This window comes from Thalassophryne amazonica, chromosome 7 (assembly GCF_902500255.1).
Source record: "Thalassophryne amazonica chromosome 7, fThaAma1.1, whole genome shotgun sequence".
Lineage (NCBI taxonomy): Eukaryota > Metazoa > Chordata > Actinopteri > Batrachoidiformes > Batrachoididae > Thalassophryne > Thalassophryne amazonica.
Window position 1 is genome coordinate 73920622 of NC_047109.1, and position 14922 is coordinate 73935543.

Consider the following 14922-nt stretch of genomic DNA (forward strand, 5'->3'; position numbering starts at 1 on the left):
GAAAGTACAGCAGGCTGTCATTAAGATCACATGCCAAAGTCTATTTTTTTTTTAATAAAAGCAGTCAGCTTTTCAGCCACATCAGCCACTGTTTTATCATCCCCTGAAGACTCAGATTAAGACCATTCAAATGATGCATGATATCACTTAAAAAGCACATTTCTGAGTCAAATTTCTTATCCAGCATTTTTGTCAGAAATGTTTCAGCCTTCTTGTGCTTGCATTCACATAGAAAGGTTATAATTTCCTCCCTCAGTTCACAGACCACCTGACGTGTAAAAGTAGGTCAGAGTGCTCAGCTGACATATCAGCAAGTAGTCTGCAAAACAACCTGTGTTGAAGACTGGATGTTGCTCTGATAAAGTTCACTGCAGCAATCACAGAGTCCATGGTACTTTTCAACTCACCACTAAGCTGAGAGCAGAGGACACTCTGATAAACGAGACAGTGGAGAGATTGTAGTTTTGGTGCAACAGCAGACAGTCGTGCAGACAGTCCTTTGACCCTTCCTGCCATCGAGGAAGCTCCATCTGTAACCAGCAGGTTAACACGCTCCAGGTCCAGTCCATTTTTAAAAAAAGCAATAATCTTTTGGAAAATTATTTCCCATGTTGTTTGTCCTTCCAGTGGAATTAGGCCCAACTGATCCTCCTTGAAACAGTCACCGTTGAAAAACCGCACATACAAAGTTGAGCTGTACTGGAGCTGTCAGTTGACTCATCCACAGCCAACAACATGAATTCAGCTTTCTTCAACTGACTTAGAAGAGTCTCGAAAACGTCTGTGGCTAAAACATCCAGCCGTTTTGCAGCTGTTGTATCTGACAGAGGGACTGACTTGATTGAAGACATTACCTGCTGTTTTAGCTTGTCGTCCGCTACCACCTTGTCGACGGCAGCTAAGATATATTCTTTCACTGATTTGGAGTCAGTGAACGGCATTTTCTTTTTAGCAAGAACCCGCAACATGCAGGGATGCTGCTGTTATTTTCTGTTGCAGAGTGCAGCTACGGGAGAAGATTGCAGTGCTTAGCTTGTAGTTCATATTAAGTCCTTTTATTTTTATTTGATGAGCATCAGAACCCGGTGAATATTCATTGTCAAAACGGGAGTGAATCGTAATGAAGTGCCATCGCACGTTATATTCCTTATTCACCACGCAACAGTTACAACACAGCAGGCACATAGGATTGCCTTCGGCATTTTCTACATGCACATATTTACCAGGCCAGTCATTATTAATTCTTCTATTTTCGTTGTCAACTTTACATCTATTCTCCTTTGAATGCGCCCGGCCGTTGTCTTCTTCGTTCGAGTTTATTGGCGGTTTGCAAACCAATACGGTACATTACCGCCACCAACTGTTGAAGTGCCTGCAATGCCTTCACATGAGGTGGGGCTGTTTGGAAACAGTGCTGATGTGCCGTAAAGGATTCAACGTGCCACAAAGTGTCGTAAAATTCTGAAAATTGGCAAATGCGCTTTGTAGCGGCTTTTGATCGTGTATTTATTAATATTTATGGGTAAATGGGTCGTGGGCCAGTCCAAATTTATTAAAGGGCCTGTACTGTTGAATAGCCCTGTTCTAGACGGTTCTCATTTCTCCACAGAGGAATGCTGGAGCTCTGACAGAGTGATCATTGGGGTCCTGGTCACCTCCCTGACTAAGGCCCCTAACCCTGATCACTCAGTTTAGATGGGCGGCCAGCTCCAGAAAAAGTCCTGTGGATCCGAACTTCTTCTATTTATGGGTGATGGAAGTCACTGTGTTCATTGAGACAATCAAAGCTGCAGAAATGTTTCTGTACCCTTACCCAGATTTGTGCCTTAAGATAATCCTGTCTTGGAGGTCTACAGACAATTCCTTTGACTTCATGCTTGGTTTGTGCTCGGACATACACTGTCAACTATGGGACCTTATATACAGACAGGTGAGTGCCTTTCCAAATCATGCCCAATCAACTGAATTTACCCCGTACAAACATCACAAGGATGATCAGTGGAAATAGGATGCACCTGAGCTACATTTTGGGCTTCATGGCAAAGGCTGTGAATACTTATGTACATGTTATTTCTTAGTTTTTTTTATTTTTAATAAATTTGCAAACATATTTAAAAAATTGCTTTTTTCGCATTGTCATTATGTGGTATTGTGTGTAGAATTTTGAGGGGAAAAATGAATTTCATCCATTTTGGAATAAGGCTGTAACATAACAAAATGTGGGAAAAGTGAAGCACTGTGAATACTTTCTAGATGCACTATAAATGCAGCAAATTTTGTACCAGCACTTTTTTCTTTTTTAAACTCACCCAGTTTTTTTGGAACCCAGTCAAGACCAAAGGTGAACTTCTTAATCTGGATAACCAGGTGATCAGGGAAGGAGGCAAAGCGAGTTGTCCTGACAAACAAGTCCAAGGTCAACATTAATCAATGGTTAGTTCTAATGACTGACTTAAAGGACATGTCACACATTATTTAACGTCCCGGTTAGCAACACATTAAAGTATTCATGATTGCAAGTCTATTCGCGCACATGCGGGAATAATTAGTGGTCGCTGATGTATTTTGTTGTTAATTATCCCTCTCGCTCAGCAAGTCAGCAGATACATTTCTAGAAGAGGTCTTACTCTGCAATTCTCGCTGTGTGACGTACATTTTAGCAAATGCAGAAACAACCCAATTGCTGACAGACAAAGTGACACGAACGCTGCTACATCTGATAACAAAGCTTCTGAGTTTTCATTCAAAAGTGATGGCTCAGATTTATCAGATATGGTTGGGAACGTCGCCCTGACATCTGGCAGCAAATTTGATGATGATGTTGAGGGAGCTGCAGCAGGGTCTGATGAAATACTGCCCTACCATTTGCAGCCAGAGGTCCAGTAGTGGGGTGCTGCTGATGATTGTGTGGGAAATACAAAATGGTGAGAAATCACTGATAATTAACTTTATGTAACTGTACTGTTTAGGCATACAGTATACTAACAGCAGATACAAATGAGGACAAAATTATTGGCCCCTGAGAAAGGTAATGTTTTAATTTCATTTAAGGTTGTCCAAAATTTCCTAAGTGATTTTTTTTTATTATTATTATTTTATAAACACAGCAAGGACATTTCAACACATTTCTAAAGTTTTACTTTGGATGCTTACAGCTGTTGCAGTGCTCATACAGAAACACTTTCACAAAAAGCAAAAAACTTCAGGGTCAAAATTAATAATTGTTTTTATACTGTGTGTACATTGGATGATAGCACTCAGTTATAGTTGATTTTACAAGCTTTGACAGTGACTGTGCCAGTCGAGACCTCATTGATGGCATGTTGCTGGACATTGTTCTCTGGCTGGTGATCACGCACCATCTGGGCATGACGGTGCCTTTTGGGACCTCTTTGATGCTGTGGACCTGGACATGATTCACCAGCAGGCAAATGTGCATGATCCAAGCATGACGACTTCTTTGATGGTGTGGACTTTACATATTTAATCTTGGAACTCATTCTTTCCTTTTGTATTTTGTTCTCCTCAGTGGAGTTGGTAGGCTTTGTTTTTATTTTGAGTCTGTCAGATATTGGATCTTGTGTGTGGAGCCTGCTGTCTATACCAGAGCAGCACGCTGTTATAACTCAGATCTTGCTCTCACCATGAAGGTGCACGCAGAACTCTCCACTGTTTTTCAGGCTCCCTGATTACATATATGTATTTCTTAGATTTTTCACAGTTATATCAATGGCAACACATAAGCATGCACAAAACTGAGCCTCTAGCAGACTTTTAACAGGCTGCATTCATGACAAATGGATGTGCACGCGCACTAAGTCTTCTCACAGTGGAGAGCAGCTGCTGCTTTTACAGTGACTGCATCAAAATGAACAGTTATCACTTAAAAACGAGATCATAATATGACATCACACTTGTGTAAACTTTGCAATTAATTTGCGTCTCCATTCTTAATGTTAGCAGCTACATTCCATTCAACAGCGTGCTGGGACATTTCCTCAAAGCTACGTAGACGCTGTCGGAATCATGAGTACTTTGTTTTCGGCAGTCTCTATAGCTGTTTTTTGCAAATACCGTATACTTTGAGACCGGTCGCAGAAGCACACAAAGTAATCCCGGTGTATCATCGGATGGTCACTCACAACCTAAATCTAAGTTGTTATGATTTCTGTGCAACATGTCCTTTAAATGTCTGTCAGACTGCATCTTTCCTCACTTGGTAGCAGTAGTCTTTGTCTGCACAGCCGAGCTCCAGAAGTCTGTGAGCACCTCTGGCTCACTGAGAGCTGCCATGCAAGCTGCAAAGGGGATTTTGGCACGCACTGTAGGGGCAGGGCCTGCAGCCAAGTCTGCTTCTTCCCGCCTGCGCTCTGCCTCTTGGAGCTCCTCTGTTAGAGAAAGACACAGGTGAAATAAACATGTTTTCACAATCTGAAAAAAGCTATGGGGACAAAAACCTGTTCTGAACCTTTTAAAACAATATAAATAAACAGAAAAAGCAGACATTCAAACATGCAAGATGCATGTACCATTTCCTAAGGACTTCCTCCCTGTTTCATTAAGTACCTCATCATAGCAGGTATCCCATCTGCCTCTCACCTTTGTTGGTGGCCTGGTCCATGGGTACAGGCAGCTGAACAATATAATCCACACGCTGTGTATACTTGGCCTTCTGTGACTGTTGACATACAATCTTCTCTTCCACCAAAAATCGAAAAGCTTCAGATGGGTTGGGCCCAGACCGACAGTTCCTCTGCAAGGTAAAGGAAACAGTGAGATAAAGGCAGTTTGGGGTGGACTAAAGATGTGTGAGATCAAGCTCACAAAATGGTTGGTACTAAGCCATACTAGCTGCTTGCATGCATTATATATCAGTGATAGTAAACCACACCTGAATTATCAAACTGGTTAAGTCCTGTACATGTAACATGGCAAATGAGATGTATTAAAAAAATGCATCAGAGAGCTGATGCATACCATGCACATTGAGACATAAATTAATATTATGAATTATGAGCACATATTGTCCCCAATCCATGCATATATATATATATATATATATATATATATATATACACACACACACACACAGTAGTGTTCAGAATAATAGTAGTGCTATGTGACTAAAACGATTAATCCAGGTTTTGAGTATATTTCTGATTGTTACATGGGAAACAAGGTACCAGTAGATTCAGTAGATTCTCGCAAATCCAACAAGACCAAGCATTCATGATATGCACACTCTTAAGGCTATGAAATTGGGCTATTAGTAAAAAAAGTAGAAAAGGGGGTGTTCACAATAATAGTAGCATCTGCTGTTGACGCTACAAACTCAAAACTATTATGTTCAAACTGCTTTTTTACCAATCCTGTGAATCACTAAACTAGTATTTGGTTGTATAACCACAGTTTTTCATGATTTCTTCACATCTGCGAGGCATTAATTTTGTTGGTTTGGAACCAAGATTTTGCTCGTTTACTAGTGTGCTTGGGGTCATTGTCTTGTTGAAACACCCACTTCAAGGGCATGACCTCTTCAAGTATTTTGACATATCCAAACTGATCCATGATACCTGGTATGCGATATATAGGCCCAACGCCATAGTAGGAAAAACATGCCCATATCATGATGCTTGCACCACGCTTCACTGTCTTCACTGTGAACTGTGGCTTGAATTCAGAGTTTGGAGGTCTTCTCACAAACTGTCTGCGGCCCTTGGACCCAAAAACAACAATTTTACTCTCATCAGTCCACAAAATATTCCTCCATTTCTCTTTAGGCCAGTTGATGTGTTCTTTGGCAAATTGTAACCTCTTCTGCACGTCTTTTATTTAACAGAGGGACTTTGCGGGGGATTCTTGCACATAAATTAGCTTCACACAGGTGTCTTCTAACTGTCACAGCACTTACAGGTAACTCCAGACTGTCTTTGATCATTCTGGAGCTGATCAATGGGTGAGCATTTGCCATCCTGGTTATTCTTTTCTCCGTTTTGATGGTTGTTTTCCATTTTCTTCCATGAGTCTCTGGTGTTTTTGTCCATTTTAAAGCACTGGAGATCATTGTAGATGAACAGCCTATACTTTTTTGCACCTGCGTATAGGTTTTCCCCTCTCCAATCAACTTTTTAATCAAACTACACTGTTCTTCTGAACAATGTCTTGAATGTCCTATTTTCCTCAGGCTTTCAAAGAGAAAAGCATGTTCAACAGGTGCTGGCTTCATCCTTAAATAGGGGACACCTGATTCACACCTGTTTGTTCCACAGTCTCAGTCTGGGGACTGAGATGGCCATTCCATAACTTGTACTTGTTCCTCTGCATGAATGTCTTAGTAGATTTTGAGCAGTGTTCAGGATCGTTGTCTTGTTGAAAGATCCAGCCCTTCTGCAACTTCAACTTTGTCACTGATTTATGAAAACTGTTCTCAAGAATCTGCTGATATTGACTGGAATCCATGTGACCCTCAACTTTAACAAGATTCCCAGTACCTGCACTGGCCACACAGCTACACAGCATGATAGAGCTGCCTCCAAATTTTACTGCAGGTAGCAAGTGTTTTTCTTGGAATGCTGTGTTCTTTTTCAGCCATGCATAAAGCCCCTTGTTATGCCCAAATAACTCAATTTTAGTTTCATCAGTCCACAGCACCTTATTCCAAAATGAAGCTGGCTTGTCCAAATGTGCTTTAGTATACCTCAAGTGACTCTGTTTGTGGTGTGTACGCAAAAAAAGGCTTCCTCTGCATTACAACATCATACAGCATCTCTTCGTGCAAAGTGCACTGTATAGATGCACAGAGACACTATCTGCAGCAAGATCATGTTGTAGGGCTTTGGAGTAGGTCTGTGGGTTGACTATGACTGTTCTCACCATCTGCTTTAGCTTATCTGAAATATTTCTTGGCTTGTCACTTTGGGCCTTAACTAGTACTGTGCCTGCAGTCTTCCATTTCCTCACTGTGTTCTTCACAGTGGAAACGGACAGCTGAAATCGCTGAGACAGCTTTTTGTATCCTTCCCCTAAACCATGATGTTGAACAATCTTTGTTTTCAGGTCATTTGAGAGTTGTTTAGAGGCTCCCATGTTGCCACCCATTAGAAGAGATGCAAAGAGGGGAAACATTTGCAAATGGCCACCTTAAATACCCTTTTTCATGATTGGATTCACCTGTGTTAGGAGGTCAAGGGTCAATGAGCTTACCAAACCAATTGTATTCCAATAATTAGTGCTAAATGTACTCAAATCAATACAATGACAAGGGTGCCCAAATTTATGTACCTGCCCAATTTTGTTTAAATAATTATTACACTTCCTGTAAATACTAGAAACTTCATTTCACTTCTCAAATATCAGTGTGTTTGTCTGCTATAGGATATATTTAACTGAAATTTCTGATCCAGACAACCAATTATTTCTAAAAAGGAAAATCATGAAAATAAGGAGTGCCCAAGCGTTTGCATACAACTGTGTGTGTGTATATACATATACATACATACATATACATACATATATATACATATACATATATATATATATATATATATATACATATATATATATATACATATATATATATATATATATATATATATACACATACATATATATACATATATATATATATATATATATACACATATATATATATACATATATATACATATATATATATATATACACACACACACACACACACACACATATATATGAGCAAAATGAGCTTTTGATTAAAAAGACAGCAACAAGTCTAATTGTCTCTGCTTTAAGATGTCGGACCAGAATCCTCTTCCTTCATACAGATCTGTACATGGTGTGCGAACACGTGTAAAGTTTCTTTGACAGACAGGAAGAGGGTGATTCCAATGCCACCCTCCAAGTTTTTTTGTTTGTTTGTTTTAGGGGACTAATACATAGAAAGGCTGCAGCATCACCTCCACCATGTTTATGAAGTGCAATAAAAACTCCTGAGCATCCTGTTGTCGATTTGTGGAGAACTCTGGGTGGCCACGCCCAACAAGAGCTTTGAACATTCGTGGTGCAATTCCAATTTGGTCTCCCTGGAAGCAAATCAAGAACAATGAGACTTCGTTGCAGAGTAAATCAAAAATGCTGGTAAAGACGAAAATTTATGAAACCACTGGTTCTTACCCGAGGTTCACTTGCACCATTTTCATCTCCGGGGTCTGGTGCTGGTTTAGAATATTCTCCTGACAACAGACCATAGCCAAGTTTTGCTCTGTGATAAACACACCAGATGTCAAGGATTTTTTTTAACGAATAATTTGAGATGGATCAAAGAACAAAAATGAAAACCAGAAACATATTTTTTATGTTCTGGAAGAGAAACATGCATTTTAAATAATGGTAAGTGGTTAATAATTGATGAATGAATGATTTTTTTTTTTCCACTTTATTTTTCCTTCCAATAGCCTGATGCAAAGTTCACTGCCCATCTTCCTCTAAAAGGCATGCATGTCGTTCTTTGAATGGCAGATGATCTACCAGTGGCAGGTGATAAAATTAAAATGTGATGTGGTCTCCCCATTTCCAACAAAATATCATGTTGTCTGACTGAAAGGCTAACATGCAAAGAGAAATAATGTAAACAGTTTGGTAGCTCCAGTTAGGCACAAAAAATAATAATAATAAAAAAAAAAGGGTTCCAGCATAGCCTAGCTTGTCAGCTGTGGAATTAGTGACAGAGTAGAATATAGCCTGTAGCAAGGTACACATTATTATATCACACAGCCCTAGGTCAGATCTGGGAGCATGTGCCAGTACCATGTATCACCACAGCCACCACTCCACAGAACAACCTGGGGTCCTAGATGACAACCGCCCAGGATGCAAGTCTGATTCATAAAGCACATTTAAACACAGCTTCTACTGACCAAAGTGGTGTATAAGAAACAGAAAAATAGTAAAACATCTAAAAACATAAAATGGATCATAAACATAATAACAATACTAAAAAAAACTAGAGACATTTGTCACGAAATACCCCACACACAGTAATATTTTCCATGTAAAGTCAATCAATCAATCAATTTTTTTTTATATAGCGCCAAATCACAACAAACAGTTGCCCCAAGGCGCTTTATATTGTAAGGCAAGGCCATACAATAATTATGTAAAACCCCAACGGTCAAAACGACCCCCTGTGAGCAAGCACTTGGCTACAGTGGGAAGGAAAAACTCCCTTTTAACAGGAAGAAACCTCCAGCAGAACCAGGCTCAGGGAGGGGCAGTCTTCTGCTGGGACTGGTTGGGGCTGAGGGAGAGAACCAGGAAAAAGACATGCTGTGGAGGGGAGCAGAGATCGATCACTAATGATTAAATGCAGAGTGGTGCATACAGAGCAAAAAGAGAAAGAAACAGTGCATCATGGGAACCCCCCAGCAGTCTACGTCTATAGCAGCATAACTAAGGGATGGTTCAGGGTCACCTGATCCAGCCCTAACTATAAGCTTTAGCAAAAAGGAAAGTTTTAAGCCTAATCTTAAAAGTAGAGAGGGTGTCTGTCTCCCTGATCTGAATTGGGAGCTGGTTCCACAGGAGAGGAGCCTGAAAGCTGAAGGCTCTGCCTCCCATTCTACTCTTACAAACCCTAGGAACTACAAGTAAGCCTGCAGTCTGAGAGCGAAGCGCTCTATTGGGGTGATATGGTACTACGAGGTCCCTAAGATAAGATGGGACCTGATTATTCAAAACCTTATAAGTAAGAAGAAGAATTTTAAATTCTATTCTAGAATTAACAGGAAGCCAATGAAGAGAGGCCAATATAGGTGAGATATGCTCTCTCCTTCTAGTCCCCGTCAGTACTCTAGCTGCAGCATTTTGAATTAACTGAAGGCTTTTTAGGGAACTTTTAGGACAACCTGATAATAATGAATTACAATAGTCCAGCCTAGAGGAAATAAATGCATGAATTAGTTTTTCAGCATCACTCTGAGACAAGACCTTTCTGATTTTAGAGATATTGCGTAAATGCAAAAAAGCAGTCCTACATATTTGTTTAATATGCGCTTTGAATGACATATCCTGATCAAAAATGACTCCAAGATTTCTCACAGTATTACTAGAGGTCAGGGTAATGCCATCCAGAGTAAGGATCTGGTTAGACACCATGTTTCTAAGATTTGTGGGGCCAAGTACAATAACTTCAGTTTTATCTGAGTTTAAAAGCAGGAAATTAGAGGTCATCCATGTCTTTATGTCTGTAAGACAATCCTGCAGTTTAGCTAATTGGTGTGTGTCCTCTGGCTTCATGGATAGATAAAGCTGGGTATCATCTGCGTAACAATGAAAATTTAAGCAATACCGTCTAATAATACTGCCTAAGGGAAGCATATATAAAGTGAATAAAATTGGTCCTAGCACAGAACCTTGTGGAACTCCATAATTAACTTTAGTCTGTGAAGAAGATTCCCCATTTACATGAACAAATTGTAATCTATTAGACAAGTATGATTCAAACCACCGCAGCGCAGTGCCTTTAATACCTATGGCATGCTCTAATCTCTGTAATAAAATTTTATGGTCAACAGTATCAAAAGCAGCACTGAGGTCTAACAGAACAAGCACAGAGATGAGTCCACTGTCCAAGGCCATAAGAAGATCATTTGTAACCTTCACTAATGCTGTTTCTGTACTATGATGAATTCTAAAACCTGACTGAAACTCTTCAAATAGACCATTCCTCTGCAGATGATCAGTTAGCTGTTTTACAACTACCCTTTCAAGAATTTTTGAGAGAAAAGGAAGGTTGGAGATTGGCCTATAATTAGCTAAGATAGCTGGGTCAAGTGATGGCTTTTTAAGTAATGGTTTAATTACTGCCACCTTAAAAGCCTGTGGTACATAGCCAACTAACAAAGATAGATTGATCATATTTAAGATCGAAGCATTAAATAATGGTAGGGCTTCCTTGAGCAGCCTGGTAGGAATGGGGTCTAATAAACATGTTGATGGTTTGGATGAAGTAACTAATGAAAATAACTCAGACAGAACAATCGGAGAGAAAGAGTCTAACCAAATACCGGCATCACTGAAAGCAGCCAAAGATAACGATACGTCTTTGGGATGGTTATGAGTAATTTTTTCTCTAATAGTTAAAATTTTGTTAGCAAAGAAAGTCATGAAGTCATTACTAGTTAAAGTTAATGGAATACTCAGCTCAATAGAGCTCTGACTCTTTGTCAGCCTGGCTACAGTGCTGAAAAGAAACCTGGGGTTGTTCTTATTTTCTTCAATTAGTGATGAGTAGAAAGATGTCCTAGCTTTACGGAGGGCTTTTTTATAGAGCAACAGACTCTTTTTCCAGGCTAAGTGAAGATCTTCTAAATTAGTGAGACGCCATTTCCTCTCCAACTTACGGGTTATCTGCTTTAAGCTACGAGTTTGTGAGTTATACCACGGAGTCAGACACTTCTGATTTAAAGCTCTCTTTTTCAGAGGAGCTACAGCATCCAAAGTTGTCTTCAATGAGGATGTAAAACTATTGACGAGATACTCTATCTCCCTTACAGAGTTTAGGTAGCTACTCTGCACTGTGTTGTTATATGGCATTAGAGAACATAAAGAAGGAATCATATCCTTAAACCTAGTTACAGCGCTTTCTGAAAGACTTCTAGTGTAATGAAACTTATTCCCTACTGCTGGGTAGTCCATCAGAGTAAATGTAAATGTTATTAAGAAATGATCAGACAGAAGGGAGTTTTCAGGGAATACTGTTAAGTCTTCTATTTCCATACCATAAGTCAGAACAAGATCTAAGATATGATTAAAGTGGTGGGTGGACTCATTTACTTTTTGAGCAAAGCCAATAGAGTCTAATAATAGATTAAATGCAGTGTTGAGGCTGTCATTCTCAGCATCTGTGTGGATGTTAAAATCGCCCACTATAATTATCTTATCTGAGCTAAGCACTAAGTCAGACAAAAGGTCTGAAAATTCACAGAGAAACTCACAGTAACGACCAGGTGGACGATAGATAATAACAAATAAAACTGGTTTTTGGGACTTCCAATTTGGATGGACAAGACTAAGAGACAAGCTTTCAAATGAATTAAAGCTCTGTCTGGGTTTTTGATTAATTAATAAGCTGGAATGGAAGATTGCTGCTAATCCTCCGCCCCGGCCCGTGCTACGAGCATTCTGACAGTTAGTGTGACTCGGGGGTGTTGACTCATTTAAACTAACATATTCATCCTGCTGTAACCAGGTTTCTGTTAGGCAGAATAAATCAATATGTTGATCAATTATTATATCATTTACCAACAGGGACTTAGAAGAGAGAGACCTAATGTTTAATAGACCACATTTAACTGTTTTAGTCTGTGGTGCAGTTGAAGGTACTATATTATTTTTTCTTTTTGAATTTTTATGCTTAAATAGATTTTTGCTGGTTATTGGTAGTCTGGGAGCAGGCACCGTCTCTACGGGGATGGGGTAATGAGGGGATGGCAGGGGGAGAGAAGCTGCAGAGAGGTGTGTAAGACTACAACTCTGCTTCCTGGTCCCAACCCTGGATAGTCACGGTTTGGAGGATTTAAGAAAATTGGCCAGATTTCTAGAAATGAGAGCTGCTCCATCCAAAGTGGGATGGATGCCGTCTCTCCTAACAAGACCAGGTTTTCCCCAGAAGCTTTGCCAATTATCTATGAAGCCCACCTCATTTTTTGGACACCACTCAGACAGCCAGCAATTCAAGGAGAACATGCGGCTAAACATGTCACTCCCGGTCCGATTGGGGAGGGGCCCAGAGAAAACTACAGAGTCCGACATTGTTTTTGCAAAGTTACACACCGATTTAATGTTAATTTTAGTGACCTCCGATTGGCGTAACCGGGTGTCATTACTGCCGACGTGAATTACAATCTTACCAAATTTACGCTTAGCCTTAGCCAGCAGTTTCAAAGTGCAGTAATATGTGCATGTGTATTTGGTTGAACCCTCAAACACCCTCATGTGTTTGATGTAAACTGTGATACACACTGGAAAAATTGGAGATCTATTTCATTCCTCCTGACCGCCAGAGGGCGGTGCTTTAGCACCTGGATAACTACATGTGTGCAAGCACAGAGAGGTCGAGAATATATACCAACAAAGTCACACCATTGGATGTGACCTGGGTGACGTCACTGGTTGTCTTTATATGCCAGATGCACCCAGCGCTCGCTTCTTTTCTACATTCTCGCATTCTTAGAGGTTGAGAACGCATTTAACTGCGATTGCTGCTCTCACTTGTAGCCTCGCAACCCACCTTCGGTTGGAGTTACGTGCACTGCACACGTCCTCCAGAGGCTGCGAGACACGGCTTCACCGTTTTTTGTATTCTTTGACTGACGCCTGTCGTGAGTACACCTTCCTAAACGCCGGGTGCGCGCCTTTGCTGCTGCCCTGCTGGGTATTTTCCTCTGTGCACATTAGCTGTGTTCACGCTCCGTGCCTCGTGTCAAGTCTGCGGCTGTGAGCGCTTCACGCTCCGTGCCTCGTGTCAAGTCTACGGCTGTGAGCGCTTCACGCTCCATGCCTCGTGTCAAGTCTACGGCTGTGAGCACTTCACGCTCCGTGCCTCGTGTTAGCATTACGCTGAGAGTGATTCACGCTCCGTGCCCTGTGTTACTATTTACACTGCGTGTGATTCACGCTTTGTCTTTCTATCTGTAACCGTCAGGGCTTGCGCTAGCAATCTGCACGCAGTTCACAATGTTGACAGGGCCTTTGTTGCATGGCTGTAATACCTGTTTGGCTCCTTTGAGCCCAGGTGATGGACATATGTTTTGCCCCTCGTGTCTTGGGATCGGACACCTGAGGGAAGCCCTGACTGGCGATGCCTGCCTTAATTGTGCCGGCATGCCACTGGCAGAGAGGTCTGATAGACTTGTGGCATTGGAAAGTGGGATGTCTAGTGCGACTTTGGCCTCCAGCCCCAGGAAGGAACCAAAGCACCATAAATGCCCACATGCAGGAGCCCCTTCTGCTAAGAAGGTTACTCATGACCATGCTTTGGCTGAAAAGGTCGAAATGTTGACTTCTGAGTTTGCTCAGATTAAGTCCTTGCTGCTGAATCTACAGCCTAGGGATGCTGTGACAGTTCCTGTTGTCCCTAATGAGGCTGATCAGACCGATGTAGTTACTCAGCAGGAGGAAGATGTCATGTCTATTGCTGCGACTGGTTCCTTGTACATAACAAGTGATAGTAGAAAAGCTTGAATCTTCAACTGGACTGGGTTGCTTGATGCGAGGACATTTCGCTTCAAATCGCAGAAGCTTCCTCAGCTAAAATTCTTGCTCTGGTGGTCTGACGTCTGTCTTGACTCTTGTAGAGAAGAATAATCAAGAAGTCACAAAAGCTGAGATAGCACAGATTCCATCACGTACAATTTGGTCAAGCACCTCAAGTGGATTTTGGCTCCTCTAGTGGGTAACTCAGAACACCATGTGGAGAACACACAATTTTGTGAACAAGATCAAGGACCTGCAGTTGGAGGCAGATGAAACAATCGTGTCATTTGATGTGACTTCGTTGTTCACCTGCATCCCCACCGCTGAGGCCGTCTCAGCTGTGAGGCAGAGACTGCTGGAGGATGTGTCTCTACTTGAAAGGACCAAACTCACACCAGACCACATCTGCCAACTCTTGGAGATCTGTCTTAACACCACGTATTTCCTGTTTAGGGGGAATTACTACAGGCAGATTCATGGTTGTGCGATGGGGTCTCCGGTATCCCCCATTGTGGCCAATCTGTACATGGAGCGAGTGGAGAAGACAGCCTTGACATCTTTCACGGGCATCTCTCCCAGTCACTGGTTCAGATATGTTGATGACACATGGGTTAAAATCAAGCAACAGGAAGTTGAGGACTTTACAGAACACATCAACTCGGTGGACGCCAATATCAAGTTCACACGTGA

At 41.2% G+C, this 14922-nt stretch overlaps 1 protein-coding gene and 1 long non-coding RNA gene across 6 annotated transcripts in view; one reads left to right on the top strand and one right to left on the bottom strand.

Annotated features, from left to right (window-relative positions):
• usp5 (ubiquitin specific peptidase 5 (isopeptidase T)) overlaps positions 1–14922 on the bottom strand; it is a 57588-nt gene that overhangs the window by 14184 nt on the left and 28482 nt on the right. For all 5 annotated transcript variants that reach the window (XM_034174464.1, XM_034174462.1, XM_034174463.1 and 2 more), the window contains exons 10-14: positions 8152–8239; positions 7935–8060; positions 4600–4753; positions 4217–4388; positions 2310–2398 (exon numbers count right to left, since the gene is read on the bottom strand). In XM_034174464.1, the coding sequence (XP_034030355.1) occupies positions 2310–2398; positions 4217–4388; positions 4600–4753; positions 7935–8060; positions 8152–8239 (629 nt within the window). The remainder of the gene's footprint in view (positions 1–2309; positions 2399–4216; positions 4389–4599; positions 4754–7934; positions 8061–8151; positions 8240–14922) is intronic.
• On the top strand, positions 1301–11281 carry LOC117514157. The gene is made up of 3 exons (XR_004561819.1): positions 1301–1450; positions 6820–6824; positions 11270–11281. It is a non-coding gene; the product is annotated as an uncharacterized LOC117514157 (long non-coding RNA).